This window comes from Fulmarus glacialis, unplaced genomic scaffold (genome assembly GCF_000690835.1).
Source record: "Fulmarus glacialis isolate BGI_N327 unplaced genomic scaffold, ASM69083v1 scaffold25398, whole genome shotgun sequence".
NCBI classification, from domain to species: domain Eukaryota; kingdom Metazoa; phylum Chordata; class Aves; order Procellariiformes; family Procellariidae; genus Fulmarus; species Fulmarus glacialis.
The window spans coordinates 38773-56502 of record NW_009227971.1 but is presented as its reverse complement, the minus strand read 5'-3'; the positions used below and the strand labels follow the sequence as shown (position 1 = coordinate 56502).

The window sequence follows — 17730 nt, the reverse complement described above, 5'->3', positions numbered from 1 at the left end:
AGATGGGACAAAATGCACTTAAGGAGTAAGACTCCATAGTTCAGGCATGAAACATTTTCTTGCGTTTGTAGTTTTAAAAAGCAATCAGAAAAGTTATATAATGGCCTGACTTGACCTTTGCAGGGTTAGTTTGATTACAGTTTAGTAACTCAAAATAATACTAGGGATTCCCTGAAGCAGGATACGGCAGCGGTGCAAGTCTCTGAATGCAAAAGGTCACACCAATGTGTTACCAAGTTACTATGCCAAGGTTGAGACCAATATTTAACTGAATGGGTGCGTCCATGGACTCCATGCTGCTGTGACTCTGTGTTGTTTCAGCTCTGCGACAATCCGCTGGGACTGTGAAGAGTCAGTTACGTGTGTCAGATCTACTGAGAGGAGTAAGTGCTAGCTGAACGACCTGTAGCAAAAGGTCACACCAATGTGTTACCAAGTTACTATGCCAAGGTTGAGACCAATATTTAACTGAATGGGTGCGTCCATGGACTCCATGCTGCTGTGACTCTGTGTTGTTTCAGCTCTGCGACAATCCGCTGGGACTGTGAAGAGTCAGTTACGTGTGTCAGATCTACTGAGAGGAGTAAGTGCTAGCTGAACGACCTGTAGTTATGGTAACACACCAGCAAAACAAAAAGGAAAACTAGTATCTACTCCAGTCCAGCATGCATCCTCCATACTTCCAGCATGCTTTAATTGTAGTGGTTATTACATGGATTTCTGTAAGATTTATATCTAATTTCTCTTTTAAGTCTGCTCTATAAAATAACTCTAAATACTCTTACATCAATGGAAAAAGTTTGGATAAAACACAAAACACCTCGGAAGCAGCTGTTTTTACCTTCCAGTGGTGCAGACACTGGAGACTCTCGCATTGACATTCCTTGCTTTATATTCCCTTCCATTGTATCATAGCTTCTCTTTAAACCAATTTCATGAGCAGTTCTTGGACTCCTTGTTCCTTCACGAACATTTTTAATAGCTGGCAAAATTTACAAGAGCATGGTTAGGTGTTGTGGACGATAAAAAAAAGACACAGGAGCATTATATTTAGTGAGACCACAGGTCATTAATACTTTAACACCGCAACTTCAATGTTGTAACGTTAAATCTCAATCTTAGAAAGATCTTTCATGGTTTGTTAAAAAACATACTTGTTCAAACAGTTACTCATTTATCAGTATTTCAATTGAATTTCAAAGTTAAATGACACATTTCTTTTGATTTTAATACAGATCATTTTAAACTTAGTTGTTTAACCTTTCAAAATAAAAATATTCCATGACAAATTGGAAATAAATGGCACAGAAATCAAACAGTTTAACTATATTTTAAATACATACTACAGGAGACTCTTCAGAACACAGGCACAACTTCTGGATCACTTTAATTCTCATACCCTCAAAAACACATACAGGTCAATACATCTCCCAGATGGCAGTGACTCCCCGTGACTGAGGTTTATACCCATCCACTTGGGTACAGATATACTTCAGCTATGGATTATAAAAGGAGAACCTGCTGCAGCCGTGACTTTGATTAGGTAGAATATACAAATACTCACTATCGTAAGATAAAATATGCCCACTTTTGCCTTCATAAATAACATGGCCTTTGGCTGAAGCTTCCTCTCGACACTTTTCTGGGCTGCTGTCTTCTGTAGCTAGCCGGGTGATAGTTCCCTTCAATAACGCATCAGCTGCTATGCCAGACTGGGATAGAGCTGGTGTACCCTGCATTTAAATCAATCAAATATAATTCAGAACACGTGTATTTATTTAGAAGAACAGGGAGCAGTGAAAGGAAAAACCCAAAAAACCAAAACCCACAACATTTTTAGATCTAGAAAACCAATTACTTTATCACGCAGTATGGCTTAAACTTCTGCCTCTATTATTAGACATTTAACCTAAATATTAGTAAGATTATTTGTAGGCAATTCACTACTTTGTTAAAAAAATATGGAAGGAAGAATAGGGAGCACAATATTACAAAAGTATTTAATGACCTAGAACATTTACACCATAATACCATTTTGGGGGAAGGTAACATATACTACATATTTAATGGTGCCATTAGGTTTTATTTCTATCCAAAGTAATGAAAATTACCCTTCTCAGAGGAGAATTGTTACTATGGCTCCCCGTAACTAGAGATCCCAAATCAACCAAAACAGTAGCATTTAAAAAATGATGAGACAAAAGGGCTTAATTTACCTTTTTGGCTTTAAATAGCATCTGCACAAGACTGGTTACAGTTGATTTTAATATATGAACTCAGGTGTGATGCTATTTTCATTGAAGTTGCTCATAAGCCTTCAGTTAGGTATACCAAAGGCTCTGGTGGTTTTATTTTAGAAGTTTCAAGACTCACATACATGAAGATGAAATCATGGTAATGCTGACTTCAGCAACAGTGGGATTTGACCATCTGATTGTATTAAATTTCTTTTTTCAAGGCAGTTCCTACTCTGTGATATTAATTTACTTTTTCAGACATGCAAATACATTCACGGTGATAGTTTAAATATGCTGTTTTGCTACAGCCTTCTCAGTAAGGAGAAAAATACCTGAGTTATGGAGCCTCTCAAAGAAGGAATGGTCTCAACAGAAACTTTATTGGTTGGAGTTCCCCGCGTTATACTTCCCTCCTGTATCGTTGTGGTACCTGATTTGAAATAATAAGACATCCTGATAAATAAGAGAATTAAAAAAAAAAAGAAAAGAAGTAGCTACTCTATTTGAAATAATTAATAACTCCAGTGAGAACTGTTAGTTTACACTAAAATACAGGGAAAATTTCAGTTTAACAGCATGCATTTGAAGCAGTTAGACTGTTTCCTCTTTTAACATAGCCTTTTACAGACTAAAAGTCTTTTACAGCATTAATCCATGGTATTTAGTTTCTTTTCTTTTGATGTATTTAGATATTTCACATGTATTGCTCTGTGTATGCTCCAGTGAACAACTTAATTTTGAAATTGGCATGCCTTGAAACAGATGTTTTTAAATGAGACATGCAGACAGGAAGAGCTAGCTACAAATACACATGCCTCGGAAAATAGGGAGCAGATTAATCATGTAATACTTAAAAATAACACTTCAGCAGTTTGAGCCCTAGAAGTTAATTCTCTCAGTTTTCTCAGGCTCTGACAAAGTTTCTTAATATGTATGACTTTCTTTACCTCGAACCACACTTTCATGTTGTGCCCTGACCAGGAGTCCCTCAGGTTGGGAATTCTGACTTCTGGGAGAGAATTCTTCTTGTTTGATATAGGGTAGGGAAGCTATTCAGAAGAAGAAAAAGAAAAAGTTCGGGGTTTTTTTCTTTAATTATGAGTCATCAAACAACCTATATAAAACACGTCAGCTTTTCTTTTCTTACCAGATTTGGCTGACTCCTGCTGCCTTGGCAGCCCAAGAGATATAGAACCCACTGACGGCTTTGCAGTTTCTTGGGTGTAGGAAGCTTGACTATGGGATGTTAAGTAAGTGCCAGGTGTTCCCTGAAACAACAAATATATTATATGTTAATTCTTGTTTCTGGAATGAAGATTCACATCTATGTTGAAAGGAGAATGTTAATACTACTATGATCCTATCTTAAAATGCTACAGTACACCACTGCAAAGTATCACAGTGCAGAACACCAGGAGTGTAGTGTCACTGTTAGTTTCGAGATGCAGTTCACCTGAACTGGACATCCTCAACCATGCTACTAAATGTAAATAAGTGCAACATGTTCTATTTTCTAAGGCACCTGTAATTCTGGGCTTTTAGAGGTGGCATGTATAGGTCTTAAGTGTTAATGCTGTGAAAACATAACTGAGTACAAGATGTTGAAGGTTGATGAAAGGGCAAAAAATTGATGTAAGCACAGACTTTCAAATAATAATTCTCTTACTTGTGAGATTGACCCTCCCATGATGAAGGAAGGTTTTTCTGATGGCACACTTGTCTTGGAAGATGGAATGAGTGGTGGTGGTGGTCTGGTAGGTCTGGTTGTTGGAAGGCGGACTCCTTCAGGTATATTGGTTATTACTTGGTGAGGTGCTGGCTGGAGAACTTGGGGGAAAAATTGTACATTAAACATTACAGTCTGTTTCAGCTTTACTAGTAGTTAGAGAGACAAGAAGAACAGAAATAGCACAGTTCATCTGACAATTTCTGATGGGAATTGCCTCACAATACCCAAAAGCTATCTAGCTGTATTTACAACTCTGAAATTCACTATGTCCAAGTCTATGTTATGCACACAAACTGAATGTAGAATATCTAACCTTGCATCAAAGTTCAAAAAGAAATGGCAAAAGCTGCACTGTAGAACTGCAGACTCTGAAAACTAAGCTTTTAAAAATAGCAGTCTAGGGTACATTCAAGTTTTTTGTTGTTTTCCTGTTTTTAAAGTTCTTATTCTTTAAATGGAATGCAGCTGAGTCAAGTATAATCTAAGCTTTCCTGATTTTGTCTTTTCTTAGCATGACATTATGCTCTGAAGGAAAAAGCAATAATCCAAGTTTCAGAATTAAGATTTGTCAGTTATTTCACTGTTTTATAAAACATTCAGACTATAATATTAAGCAATTACAGTCAGAAACTAACACCAAGGATAGCAGCAGCTTTCTCTTTTCCTCAACTCGCCCCTTCATAAGAAAGGCCACCCATGAATATGATGGTACTTGTATTAAGCTGAAAAACTCTTGACGACTTTGTTTCTATACTGTTCTAACATTTTCAGATCATCTTATTTGCTTAATAAAATACATGTTATGCAGCTGATGCAGCAATAAAGAACAAAAATAAAACCTCATTGGAGCTAGAAAAATACCAAGCGCCTATTTACATGCACACACAGAAAACAATCTATTTTCTTCTTTTGTTAATTCACAAAGTGTTTAGAGAATAATTTGATACTACATCAAGTAACAGAAGTCCATCTTCCAAAGGACGACTACATATCCCCATGATACGTAACAAAATATTTACCTGGTGGGACACTATAGCGAGCTGCATTCATGTCAGGCTGGGGAGAGGCTTTATTGACTTCTCTTGGAGATAGCCTGTATGGTGATGCTGACCTTGTCGCTGTATTTTGCACTTGTGCTTCCTGTTCTATTGCTCGCTTGACCTCAGCATAAGGCATATAGGCCACCGGTTTTCCTGTGAAGGTTAAAGTTATCAGAAAGAAAAGAACCCTGGATTATAAATTGGAGTCAAAAGGTCCAGTTTACAGCACAATTTTAACAAAGGGCCTACTCTAATATCAGATGTACACATCAGGTACAAATGTTTCAATTAAAAAGTAGTATTAAAGTACAGCTTAATTTAATATGTTCTTATGTCTATACGTCTATATCCAAAGCTTTGAAAAAAACTTTCTCATACTTTCTGTATGTGAAAAGCAGTATCTGGATCCTTTAGGTCCTTGAAGTGAAAAAGCTCTACTATTGAAAAAGATTTCATTTAAAGAAGATTCCTTTCCAAATCCTGTGCATCAGCCAGGTTTACATGCAAGTTCAGCCGACTTACATGCCAATACCACCAGACAAAAAGCCTCCCTTCCTTGTTTGCTTGCCCAGAGAAGTTACAAATCAAATTTCAAATACCAGTATTTCCCATCAATGGTGTTTAAAGGGAAAACACATTTTTATCAAATTTAGGAAATTAAAAATCCAGTACCAGAACTTCAGAAATTCCTTTTCTTTGGCAATGAACAATTTAAGCATTCAAAATTACAAGCCAGAACAAGTCTACTGCAGCTGTAAAGTTACATATTTAACCTCCATAGTCAAAGAAAGATGGCAGTAATCATCCCATAATAGCTTTCTAAAGGATCTTTACTATTTTATTTCATGGTAAAGTATTGTGTAGCTTGTCATAAGCCAACTCAACAACAGGCCTTTTAGTTTGACAAGATGCCCCACAACACAGGCAGTGTTCTGATGTATGCAATGCAAGGATTTTAAACAGTTTGTGGGGTCTCTGCTGCATACAGGAGTTGGTGGACAAGCTTCAGGTACACAGTGTATCTTAGGAAGTAGCTGTTGTAATGATCTGACGACATCTCAGCCCCTTCTAGTTTTCAGATTGAGATGTTCAGTCTTGTAGAACCCATTTACATTAACCACGTTATCCCTCCCTCTCTGGCTGCCTCAATAACCACCTTGATTTTGCTGGCAGAGACCTCACCCCAGAACTTTCCCACACTTCATAATACCGTACTGCCAATGCCAAGACTTATTCAGGTAGTATTTCAGTTAAATGGTACTTTTAAGCAACCCCAAACTTCCCACCTAAAGAAGCAACTTCCAGAAACCACAACCTTACCCTCCCCTCCACAAATCTACAAGCTCCCTCCCTTCTCTCCCTTATTTTAACAGGCAAAAAAAAGGGTTATGTTTCTTTCATTTCACTTAGGTAAAAGTAATTAAGGTGAAGCGTTTTCATAACATAATTTAAAATTGTTATGCATATTAAATACAGAATACTCGAGTTTTAAAGAACATGATAGTTTATGTTGCTGATACTGTGGAGACAACAGAAACAACGCACAAGAACATAAAATCTAAAAATGCAGAATTATGCAACTGTGATGATATCTCTAATATTATAACATTCAGCACATTAATCTCACTCGGTTTATTTCCCTCTTACAATGTACAGTTTGTGGACCTATTCCTTTTCTAGCAAAGAAAAGTTGAGGTAAAAGTTACACGCTTAGTATAGGAGTGGGCCTCCCATAGGATATGCTTTTCTTGCACAAAAGAAAAAAAGCAATCTTCTGCTAAGCTGTTTGTAATCTGCAAGCTGTTAATAGCATTAAAATAATTTCAGTTCAAAATAATTTCAGTTCAAAGAATGAAAATATAGCAAATATACACAGCGAGAAAGCATAATATGAATGTCTAATGAAAGCAAATAAATGCATCCTTTGGCTCTTACACAGCAATTTGGATGATGTAACATATACCTTGTCCATCTGAATCACTTTCCTGTAACCAGCAACAGTAACAGACATGTCCTTATTTAGTCACCCTGACAGGTTCCGTGAGCAATTTTAGCCTGGTTCTGTACTGAAGATCACACCAAGAGTCACATTCAGGAAACATAGGTCCAGATCCCAGAGTTCAGTTCAAACCCTGCCTCCAAGTACCTCCTATATATACAAAAGCAACCATCATATTCCCAAGAGAAAGAACCTTTCACACAGCCCTTCTGCAGACAGACAGGCTAAAGCATGACAGTTCTACCATACTTTTGTGCCCTACTCGAGGGCTCAATGTCCACATATGTATTTCAGTGCAGTACAACACTCCTCTTAATTGTGCTCGTACTCCTTTAGCAATTCTCTCCCATCTTCACCTTAAGTTTCTGAAAAGGCTCGCCCAGAACACGCAGTTATCTGGGTCCTCTCACCTGCACACTTACTCTTTCTGAATCTCTCTCTGTAGGAACAACTCATTTTTGGATTTCACCCAAATGAAGTCAGTTTTTCTGCCTTATCTATGTGGGCTACAATGTAGTTCTCCCAGCACTGTAACTGCAGCAGGATCGGTATAGTAGACAGGTTCCTTCAATCAAGTGCCATCGGAAAGCAATAATTAGTTATTGGTACACTAAACTTTCATCCTTAAATGAGGCAGCACTGTAACAGGCGGACACAAAATGCAGGGTTATTTCCATGACATATGCGAAAATGCCTACCTTCCCACTCAACATTAGGGCTCTTGGAAGTGCCGCAAGGGCTTACAGCACTTCGATACTCCATATCCAGCTGCTCTTGCCTCTGGCGTTGCTCCTCCAGCAGCGCTGACTCATGCATTGCTTTAATGTGCCGTTGATACAGCGCATAACCGCTCACTGGAGTTCCAACAGGAACAGTACAGGGACTGCAAGAAACCTACAAGGTAGGGAAGGTATTAACATCAGGTACATTAACACAGGTACTTACTAAAGCAACTATCTTGCTCAATGCCTCCACTGCAGCAGCTATAGTCTATGTATGAGTGTTTCACACAGTCCACATCTGTTTTTAAGCTATTACTTGCGTATTTGTTTGTACTTAACTTACTTAACCCCTCAAAAGTATTATGATAACAAAGCGAATGATACATTTCTTTGGTTTTTTCACCATTTTTTGCCGCTTTAGTGTTGCGACTAGTTTTAGGGACAACAGATACTCCTTCAAACATTACTTAAAACACCCCATACCATAGGTGGTATGACCGCAGCTCGGTGGTGAAGTTGTTGCAGGTCCATCTGCCCTTGCTTTATTGTGGATGATACCAGTATTGAGCCAGTGGGATTTAACAGTGAGGGCTTTGACTCCCTGCTGAAGATACTGGAAAAAGAGATAGAAGGAAGGGAAAAATATCACCAAAAAGACCAAGATTAAACACCTTAAAAAATTTACAGGCAAAAGTATGCCTCTCAAGTTCAAAAAAACACCACATTTAACACACTGGACAAAGAGCTGAAAAATCAGAATCATGTTGTGTTTTGTCCCACAGCACATCTGGTAGAATAGGCAACAGATGCTGCTGTATTTTTATAATTTGCAGGAATACCAAAAAAGTGTTCAGAATCTCCAATACCAGAAATTTATGTATGCTGTTTCTATATGCACAGTACTGCAAGAATGCAACCTTCTTTATAAAGAATGCTTTGAAAAAAATAGATGGGAAACACTAGATATATTTCGTCCACAGGAAATAAATAAACAGCAGTATATAAGACTACTTTCACATGGAGGGCTAATATATTTGTGAAGTGGAAAGATGATGTCTAAAGAGGCAAGAAAGCGCAGAAACACCATCAACTGCACTCTTCCAAAGAGCACATGCAGAACAATGATACCAGATACTTTTGACATTTAACATCTATCCTTGGTACTGTGTGTATATTAAGACCACTGGGAGGGAGGGGGCACTGGCTCCGATGCTACGCTATGGTTACATAGGAATTGCACCAGCAGAACACTAAAAAGACTTCAAATATCACCAGTGGTGTCAGCCATCCCCCAAAAGACAAAATGGTTCCGAAGACATGCAGCTATGTCCATTTAAAGCCCTATATACTTATGGGGGTTATCCACAGTGGTTAGAGCCACCCAGGAACTAGTATTTGCATGAAGACATTGTACACTGTGGAGAAAGAGGTCATCCATTTCTCAGGACACTTGCCTGTTAATTTACGGACACTGACTGCTAAGAGTGAAAAATACTCCCACTACTCTATTATTAATAGCCTTCAAGAGATTCAGTCCTACTGATTGATATAACATGGTTCAATGACAATAATTGGGTACAAGACTCTAGAGGTTATACAAGCAAATAAATGTAAAATGTTAAAAGGTAACTAAAATATCAATATTTATGCCCCTAGATTGTTTTTTTTTTTTAAAGCAAGTTTCATCTCCTACTAAAAGATATATTCAGGCTGCTTTCCCTGTCAAATTCAAGGGTTTTGGATGCATTCTACTAAACTGAGCTTGTGAGAGCAAGAATCAATTAAAACAACCCCATCTCCAAATTTTTGGCTCTACATTCAAACAGTTTTTCACTAAAGGGAATGGAGAGCCCACGTACTATCCCACACTAACCAATCACACTATAAAAATATTCCAAATCTACTTCTGAATGTGTAAATTTTTTCATAAATACTGTGTAAAAGCAACAAACTAACAAAACCAAACCAAACCAAAGAACTTCAGTACAGATCCAGTTACACAATCATTGTTGAGTTTCTTAGTGGATAGATGGGGGCATTTACAAAATTCCCCACATTACTTAATTTTTTTAGTTGATCACCGATTTTTAAATAGCTGTGTATCAGAAAATCCTGCAGCAGCAAGATCTTCCCCTCCCCACCAGAAGTACCACAGAGCTACTTATCATGGAAACTTATGCCAGGAGCATCCCAAATCTCTTTTCTTGCTTTGGCAAATTTTCATTGTTTCAGTAAGCTGTTGTCCTTTCCAGATAATTAACACAATTCCCATTCTCTGAACGTGCCCCAAATGGCTTGATTTCCCTCGTTCTCTAGCTTTCCAGGTAGTTGTGCCAGTTTGCTACCTACCTAGTCAGTCTATCACCATGGAATTTTGCCTTACCCTGCCTTAGAAGACCTTTCTTTTGGCTTTTCATCAAAATTTTAAATCGATATTTCGCTCTGTTGCACTTCCAGCAAAGACTTTTTTTCCCTAGTAGAAACTCCTAACAAAAATGTCGCTACTGATGATAGTTTTTGGATGACTGTTACGTAAAACCACTTTTTAAACAACTTCTTAAAGATGGCAATACTTGAACGCTAAACAATTAAACTCACCCTTGTCTGTCAGGTTCTCCATCAACTTCCTCATCAGCACTACAGGTGGCACTCGAATCATTATCTGAATGGGATTCTTGTCTTGCTGTATTAACTTGTTGTGACAGACTATAGTCCATTTCCTCTGGTTCTGACTTTTCCTTGGGTTTCTCCATATCTCTCTCTTTGGTATCACTCTCTATTTTCACTTGAATATTCTCTGGTAGCCTCATTTCAGTCTCTACAGGTTCTACTTTGGTATGCACTGGAAGAGTAATCACAGGCTTAGCTTCAACTGGATGGCTTCTACTGTCAACCTCCATGGGCTCTTCTGCCTCATTATTTACTTCTTCCTTAACCTGTGGCTCAGGGTTCTGACTTTCAGCTGTTGATACACTTTGGGCTGTTAAGGAGGGAGATGTGCTGGTTGCAGGTTTAATGGTAGATTCTTGTTCTGCTGTCGCCTCAGTGGTTACTTTCGAAGCAGCACTCTCAGATGGAGTTTCTTCACTTGGTTTAGCAGGTTCTGCTGGAGTTGGAGATGGAGCACTTTCTGTATCAGAACTATTTTCAGCACCTGGGGGAAACAAAAAGTTTTGGCATAAAGGTTCAACGTTCATGAAATCTAACTAGGCTTTGATGAACTGCTTCTTTAGAATAATCAAACATGTGTTTGCTGTCCCAAAACACAACAAGACTATTGCCCTGAAGAATTGACTCACAAAGGGAGAGTAACCAAAAATCAGCAGATAGAGGTTAAGCAGGGAGACTGGAATTACAGAAATAAAACTACTTAGCTAGCTCTGATCTTATAGAGACCCAGCCAAGTAAACTCTTGTGCATATGTCAGAGACTTGGTACTTCCATATATGATGCAGCTTTATTGCAGGATTAGAGTCAACATTCACAGTACCTAAGGCACAGCTTTCATGATTTAAATCAACATGTTTTAGAGGCATCACTGGCAGAAGTGGCAAAACACTGATTTTACATGAAAATCAGTCACATTTTATAGACATGCTGACTTGCAATTCTTGCTCTAAGTTAGCAGTTCTAGTTTACTTCCTTTGTGAATCACCATTATTTTCTTGAAAATGTCTTCTTTGCTCTGTGAAAGGCGTAAACAGCATTGACAACTGGACACTAATTAAAGAAGGGTATTGATTCTTGCAGTAAAGAACCTTCCTCCTCTTTTTAGTCTAGTTCATGAACCCATTATATTATAAATAGCTTTTAGATAAATAAAAACATTTATGAAAAACTATGGCAACATCTAGAACATAAATGTTATATTCAAGTCTTATCTTCTGATAACAATCTTCATTCCTTAGAACTACAGCAATATTTTAAGAATGTTTGGATGCAATAAGGATCCATCAATTTTAACCTACCCATTTGTAAAACAAATAATTAATTTTGACTTATTATAGAAGTGGACAATTTGCTAAATTACACACAGACACACGCTGCAGCTTAAAACAAAACAAAAACCAACCAAAAGCCAAAATCCCCAACACTTAGCCATATTCTCTGATTCATCGTTTGTGAATTCTATTGCTTATAGCTTCACGAAGGGCTGGCCAAGACTGACTGATGTTGAGTGCCTATAATTATTAGCTGTTGCAACCAACACATTTTAAAAACTTAACACTTAAATTTGCCTGTCTGAAGCTTTACTGAGACTATCAACTAGCAAAGGTTACATATCGTTGATTCAGCTTGTTTCAAAATGCACAACTTTTTGACCATGTGCTGTCAGTTTATCCTTGAGAAGATAGCATAGATAGTCAAAGCATCTCAAAATACTAAGCAATAACATCTTAAGGTTGCTCAATACTAAAAATGCTTTTCCCCCTCCAGATACAACTAGTGAAATGAGTTCCAATTGCTAAAATCTAACTGAAACATAGTATTTGAGCAGTACATTCTGAAGTGGAACACAGCTTTCTGAGCATATAATTGGCACAAAACATACATCCCTTTCTGTGCACACACAAGTTTCCTTCCCCGAAAAGTTACCTTCACTGTCTTCTGGATTCTCTTCTTCATTAGATGCTTCTATATCTTCATCCTCCTGAGCTGACACAGTTGAAGCTACACTCTCACACTGTGATACATCTCGCTCCTCACGGGGCCTTCGCGAAGACTGATAAAGACATGGCATTTACATTGTACTGAAAATTTGCAAGTATTATTTCCTTTTACATGCATTGTCAGTTATCAATCCGAGGTTGAAATGAAAGACAGATTCTCTATTTAGCACAGATTTTTTTTTTTCAAATTCAGGCCAGCTTTTGCTGCTCCTGATCAAAAATAAGTTTGGGAATAAACCACTGTCTCAACATATGTTTGGGGGACAACAGAACTACTGCAGCAAACACAGACACTGATGCTCTTCACTTCAGTGAGAGAACACTAGGATAACACCGCAGTTTAGAGATTCCAACACTCAGGACTCTACTTTAGATGCCCCAAAATTTTCAGTTCCTAGTCTTCTACCAGTTCTCTTGCTCTGTTTTGTACGGTTAGTGCTTATTGTGCTTCAAGGTAACTGTTTGACAGTGATGACATGAACTTCTATATTTGCTGAGGTACTGATAAGGAACGTGGTTTTCAGAGCACTAAAGAATTCTTCAGGCTTGAGTGTTCTATCTGATAGAAATTTTTCTATTGCATTTTAAAGCAAGAACTGATTAGTATCACAGGTCAGTGAGCATCAGCCGCCTTTTCTAGGAGATTTATGTCACAACACAAAAACAAGTAGAAGAGGAGACAAGTGGTGATTGCAAAACAGTCTTAGTGAAGCGTGATGAATGACTTCAGAAAGATGCCAAGTTTTCCCCTGCAAAATATTCAATGCCCACTGCACTTACCTTCTGTTTGTGCTGTTGGAGGAGGCTGTCCAGATTGTGTCTCCTTTTATAGTTGAAGTAGAAGTTCTTACACTGAGCTTCACTTTTCGTCCCAACCATTTTGGCAATCGCTGCCCAGTTTCGTCCGTGTTCCACTAGGCCTTTTCAAACATATAAGAACCAATATTTACTATGATAAATAATTCAGCTATCCAAACCCAAATAAATGGAACAACAATGCCTGTGGGAAGGTAAGATACAGAAGTACTGCTATCCTTAAGAGAACTCTCACTATGACAATGTTTTTGATAACTACTTATGGGGCGAAAAAAAGATATGTCAACTTGAATGTCTGCTTGTGAAGCCTTCAAACTTAACTCTTTGCTGTTGCTAATATGTTACCCCTCTGCTAAAATATTGATTTTATGCATAAAATTTACAGGTAACAGTATCTGCCAAATGAATAGACAAGTTATAAACTACAATAGCAATTTTTGTAACTTATAGACACATTACTTTGAAAATTTACATATGACATACACCTACACATCTGTTCAACAGACTTGCATGGACCAAGCACCACATCAAACAGTTCTAAGTAGCCCATATGAAAAAAGACAATGAGTCTCAAAAAACTGATTTTGTCTGTTAAGGATGTTTGCTTTTTTTTTTTTTTTAAAGGAAAAAACAACAGCAAATTTCAAATCATTCAGCGTAGTGTTGCAAAAAAAATCACAGCACTCACACTCAGTAATTCAGTAAATTATTGTAATTTTGTAAATACAAGTATTCAGAAGTCAAAAGCTTTGCAAGGTTTACCTTTCTTAGCAACTTCCATTTCTTCTTCTGTCCAGCGGGATGTTTCCACAGGCTCTGCAGAAGCTGAAAGAGAAACAAAGACACTGATCAGAGAAAAGATCAGGATTCACTATTATGGCACCAACCATGCATCCATAGTCAACTAATCTATTTACATTAAGCCTTGTTCAAGTCACTTGGGAAAGCTGCTCTTGTCAGTGGGAAGTAGTCAGTCTCCATTAAAACCAAGTTAGAGATTAGTAGGAACCACCACAATCTCAGCAGAGCCAAGTGTTCAAAACTATTCTGCCTACAAAACTATGATTATTTATCTGTCAGTGAAGACTTGTAACTAACTAGATGTATTTATCGCTAAAATTTTATTTAACCTGCCAATAATTGCCATCAACTACTAAAAGCAGCAATCCAACATGCTATACGCTAGTTCCACCTTATTTCACTGACTACTGTGGAAAGGACCGAAATGGTTATTTATTAATTAGTGAGTATCAAGAAATCTACCATTCTTGTATTCACTGAGTCTCCTACTGGATGAACAGAGAAAAATAAAAGAAACCAAAGAACAGTAAGCAAAAACAAGCAGGAAACTAAGTATGATTTAATGCAAAATACTTTTCATTTACTTCTCTTGATTTGATACCATTCTGTTTAAATTTCTTTATGGAATTAAGCTGCAACAGCCTCCATTTCCCTTTCATTATGCATAGCATGCAACATGGATCCTTCAACAACTTTAATTAACAAACAATAAAAGCAGGACACTATAAAGTATCTGATCCACTGAAAAGCTATTTTGGATTTTGCAGAAAACCCTGCAAAAGTGGTTTAAAAAAAAAAACCCAAAAGCAAAAAACACTATTGCCTTAGTCTAGCTGCTGACAAAAAAACACCATAGCAACTGAACAAGAATGTCTATCACAATCTCTGATGTCTACAGTTAAACGAGAACTAATTTGCCTGCTAACTCTGTTCTTTAGGATATGCAGAATATCTGAGCAACAAAAGAGTTGTTACAAATTCTAGAATAGCAGCTGCGTGTAAATACGCAGTTGAAGAGCTAGGAGCAACAAACTTTGCCACAGCAGAGCACTGCAAGGGGAAAAGAAAAAAAAGTGCCCTGCCATCCTGGATAATTATTTACTAGCCACAGGGTATTCTGTTTGCTAGTATTTCTGCACCACCATAAATTAGGTCAGTCTTTTCAGAAATGCAGCCAGAGATAGCATAGACTTTTCTAACCATACATGCCAAGAAAGTAACATTTTATTTTAAAGTCTCTTGCCATCTAATGCAGAAACAACAACAACAAAAACAACTTGCTAGGATCTATTTCAGATTATGAAACTCCCTAAAGTACTCAAATATCAGGCCTACTTATTTAACAATAACCTCCGTGAGCCTGTAAGTCAATCTGTGTCAAAGGCATTTGGATCTCTACAGATCCATCATTAACTCTGCAAAGAGAGAAAACATAGTTATCACAGAAAGACTGAACTGCCTTTTTTTTCCCCACATGGTTCTAACAGAGTCATCTGATTACACATACACTATTCATGAAGTTACCCTCATGAAGTTTAACAGTACCACACAGTCACAAAATTAGAAGCACGCCTAAGAATTAAGATGTAATACTAAAAAGAAAAAAGAAAAGTGCGCTGTATGCACAGAAAAGAGCTTTATGTCAGTGAAGAGCCTGACAAGCAGATGGGTCCCCAAGTGTCCCATAAATGCTACTCACAAGGTTCTGGTGGGGGTGGAAGAGGCGGTGGTGGTTCTTCAGTGGCTGCAGCTGCAGCAGCATTTGCTTGTGCAGCTTCATTTGTCATTGATCTGGTGATTCTGCCCTTACGACGACCTTGACTATTGGCAGTTTTTCGGCCCCTAGGAGCGGCCTGCTCCCTTTCCTCTGTTTCCTCTGGTGCAACTTCAGTTTTGTCCTTCTCTTTGGTATTCTCTCTGGGAATAGTTAAAATATAATTCAGTCACATTCAGATAGCCATTCTGGGCAGATATTCCTGAATATGGATATAAAAACCCAAAACAAACCACAAACAAAACTCCACAAACCCAAAAGACGCCTTTAGTGAAACAGAATTCACTTACTGCCCACAATTTAGAGTTGCTAGAGAATAACATAGATACATGATATTATCAACTTCAAAGAAAATATGAACACTATGATAGAACATATGAAAAAAACCCAAACCAACAAGATATGAAAATTACTACATGTGCAAAAAAATAATCCCACGGCTTTTTCCAACAGTCTGATTAGTTCAGCAAGACAGAGGAATTGCTATGTCCAACAAAATAGTTTAATGCACAAAACCTAACCTAAATAACAACAGTTTTCAGTCCAGATTTCACTGTCAGGCTAATGCGAACCCTGTTCTGATCTTTGCAAAAAACCGCAATCTAGAGAGAATTAATGCATTTTCAGTACATATACTTACTTAGATTCCTCCTTCTCATCCTTTTCCTCTTCATCTTTCTTTTCCTCCTCTTTTTTCTCTGCTTTTTCTGCTTTTTCCTCTTCTACCTTCTCTTCTACCTTTTCTTCTTGAGAAGGACGAGCAATTTGTTGCTGAAATGAAATGGGATTTACACATTATAACAACTTGATCACACAAAGGTGCAGCAACTTGTACTTAGAGCAGCAGAAACACTGATGCTGCTTTACCTCCCGCTTGATAATATTTTAAGTCACTGCACACTGGTCAACATAGAATCATAAACATAAAACACCTCTGCCAAAAACTAACACCTACTTGCACCCTGAAATCATAATTAACATGATGTTCCAGGCATTATCGCCCAGACTTCAGAAGTCCCCTCTGCCACAGAATGTGCACTTTCTATATATTAGCTGTATATCCTCAGTACCTCTCAATTTATTTTCTCTTACGTTTCCTCTGGTCAGCTGTCCCGTTCAGATATGGTATTTTGTCTTATAAATTCCATGGAGGTACAGGCTTCTTTTGCAAAATGAGCACCGAGATGATAATGTACACATACATGTGTCGACAAATACATGCGCGGTTGTATGCCACACTAAAAATGAAAACCTACGTTTTAAAAGTGCTTAGAGAGGTCTGACCAACATTCTTGTGTAGTAATGGTGTTGCTCCTCTCAAACTTTATTTTTAACGTTGTCCATTTTAAAATAGTGAAACCTGATAGCTCATAACTTGGAAGCAGAAGATCTTGTAGCATGAACATTATGACCAACTCTAAGCCATCTTCTCAAAACTGTCGTTAGTAATTAAGAAATACAATTTTTCAAAAAATTGGGTCAGGAATTGTAGACTTATGTTTCCAATGAATTTACGGAAGGAAAATTATAGCCTAGAATTTATTTATTTATTTATTTAACTGTAGTCTTTATTGAGATGATCGTTTTACAAGCACATAGGCACTGACAAATGACAAAGTAATTACTATTACATGTTATTATACTAAGGAAAACTGCACAAAACACTATTTACGCATTCTCTGTTAAGACACTCTCGCTCCTTATCTTTCAAAGCAATCCAGATGACTACCATGTGCAAGGTATCTCATTTTAGAAAGCACATAAATTTGATATAAACTTTCCAGAAGATACAATCTGCTTCAAACAGGAATTAATGGAAGAAATTTCTGTTACCTACTGTGATCACTTAGAATTACCAGCATGGTCCCTTACAGCTGCTTTAGAAAAAAAAAAATTTAAAAATAAACTAAAAAATGTTTTGCTATTCCTTATCATACAAAAA

At 37.5% G+C, this 17730-nt stretch overlaps 1 protein-coding gene across 1 annotated transcript in view; it reads right to left on the bottom strand.

The window, feature by feature from the left end:
• The window catches only part of NCOR1 (nuclear receptor corepressor 1), a 59455-nt gene that overhangs the window by 16917 nt on the left and 24808 nt on the right, over nucleotides 1–17730 (bottom strand). Inside the window, exons 12-26 of the mRNA XM_009583342.1 lie at nucleotides 16429–16559; nucleotides 15714–15931; nucleotides 13976–14038; nucleotides 13178–13317; nucleotides 12324–12450; nucleotides 10326–10881; nucleotides 8211–8340; nucleotides 7704–7899; nucleotides 4986–5159; nucleotides 3904–4064; nucleotides 3385–3505; nucleotides 3176–3286; nucleotides 2570–2667; nucleotides 1565–1733; nucleotides 842–982 (exon numbers count right to left, since the gene is read on the bottom strand). Of these exons, the coding sequence (XP_009581637.1) occupies nucleotides 842–982; nucleotides 1565–1733; nucleotides 2570–2667; nucleotides 3176–3286; nucleotides 3385–3505; nucleotides 3904–4064; nucleotides 4986–5159; nucleotides 7704–7899; nucleotides 8211–8340; nucleotides 10326–10881; nucleotides 12324–12450; nucleotides 13178–13317; nucleotides 13976–14038; nucleotides 15714–15931; nucleotides 16429–16559 (2536 nt within the window). The remainder of the gene's footprint in view (nucleotides 1–841; nucleotides 983–1564; nucleotides 1734–2569; nucleotides 2668–3175; nucleotides 3287–3384; nucleotides 3506–3903; nucleotides 4065–4985; nucleotides 5160–7703; nucleotides 7900–8210; nucleotides 8341–10325; nucleotides 10882–12323; nucleotides 12451–13177; nucleotides 13318–13975; nucleotides 14039–15713; nucleotides 15932–16428; nucleotides 16560–17730) is intronic.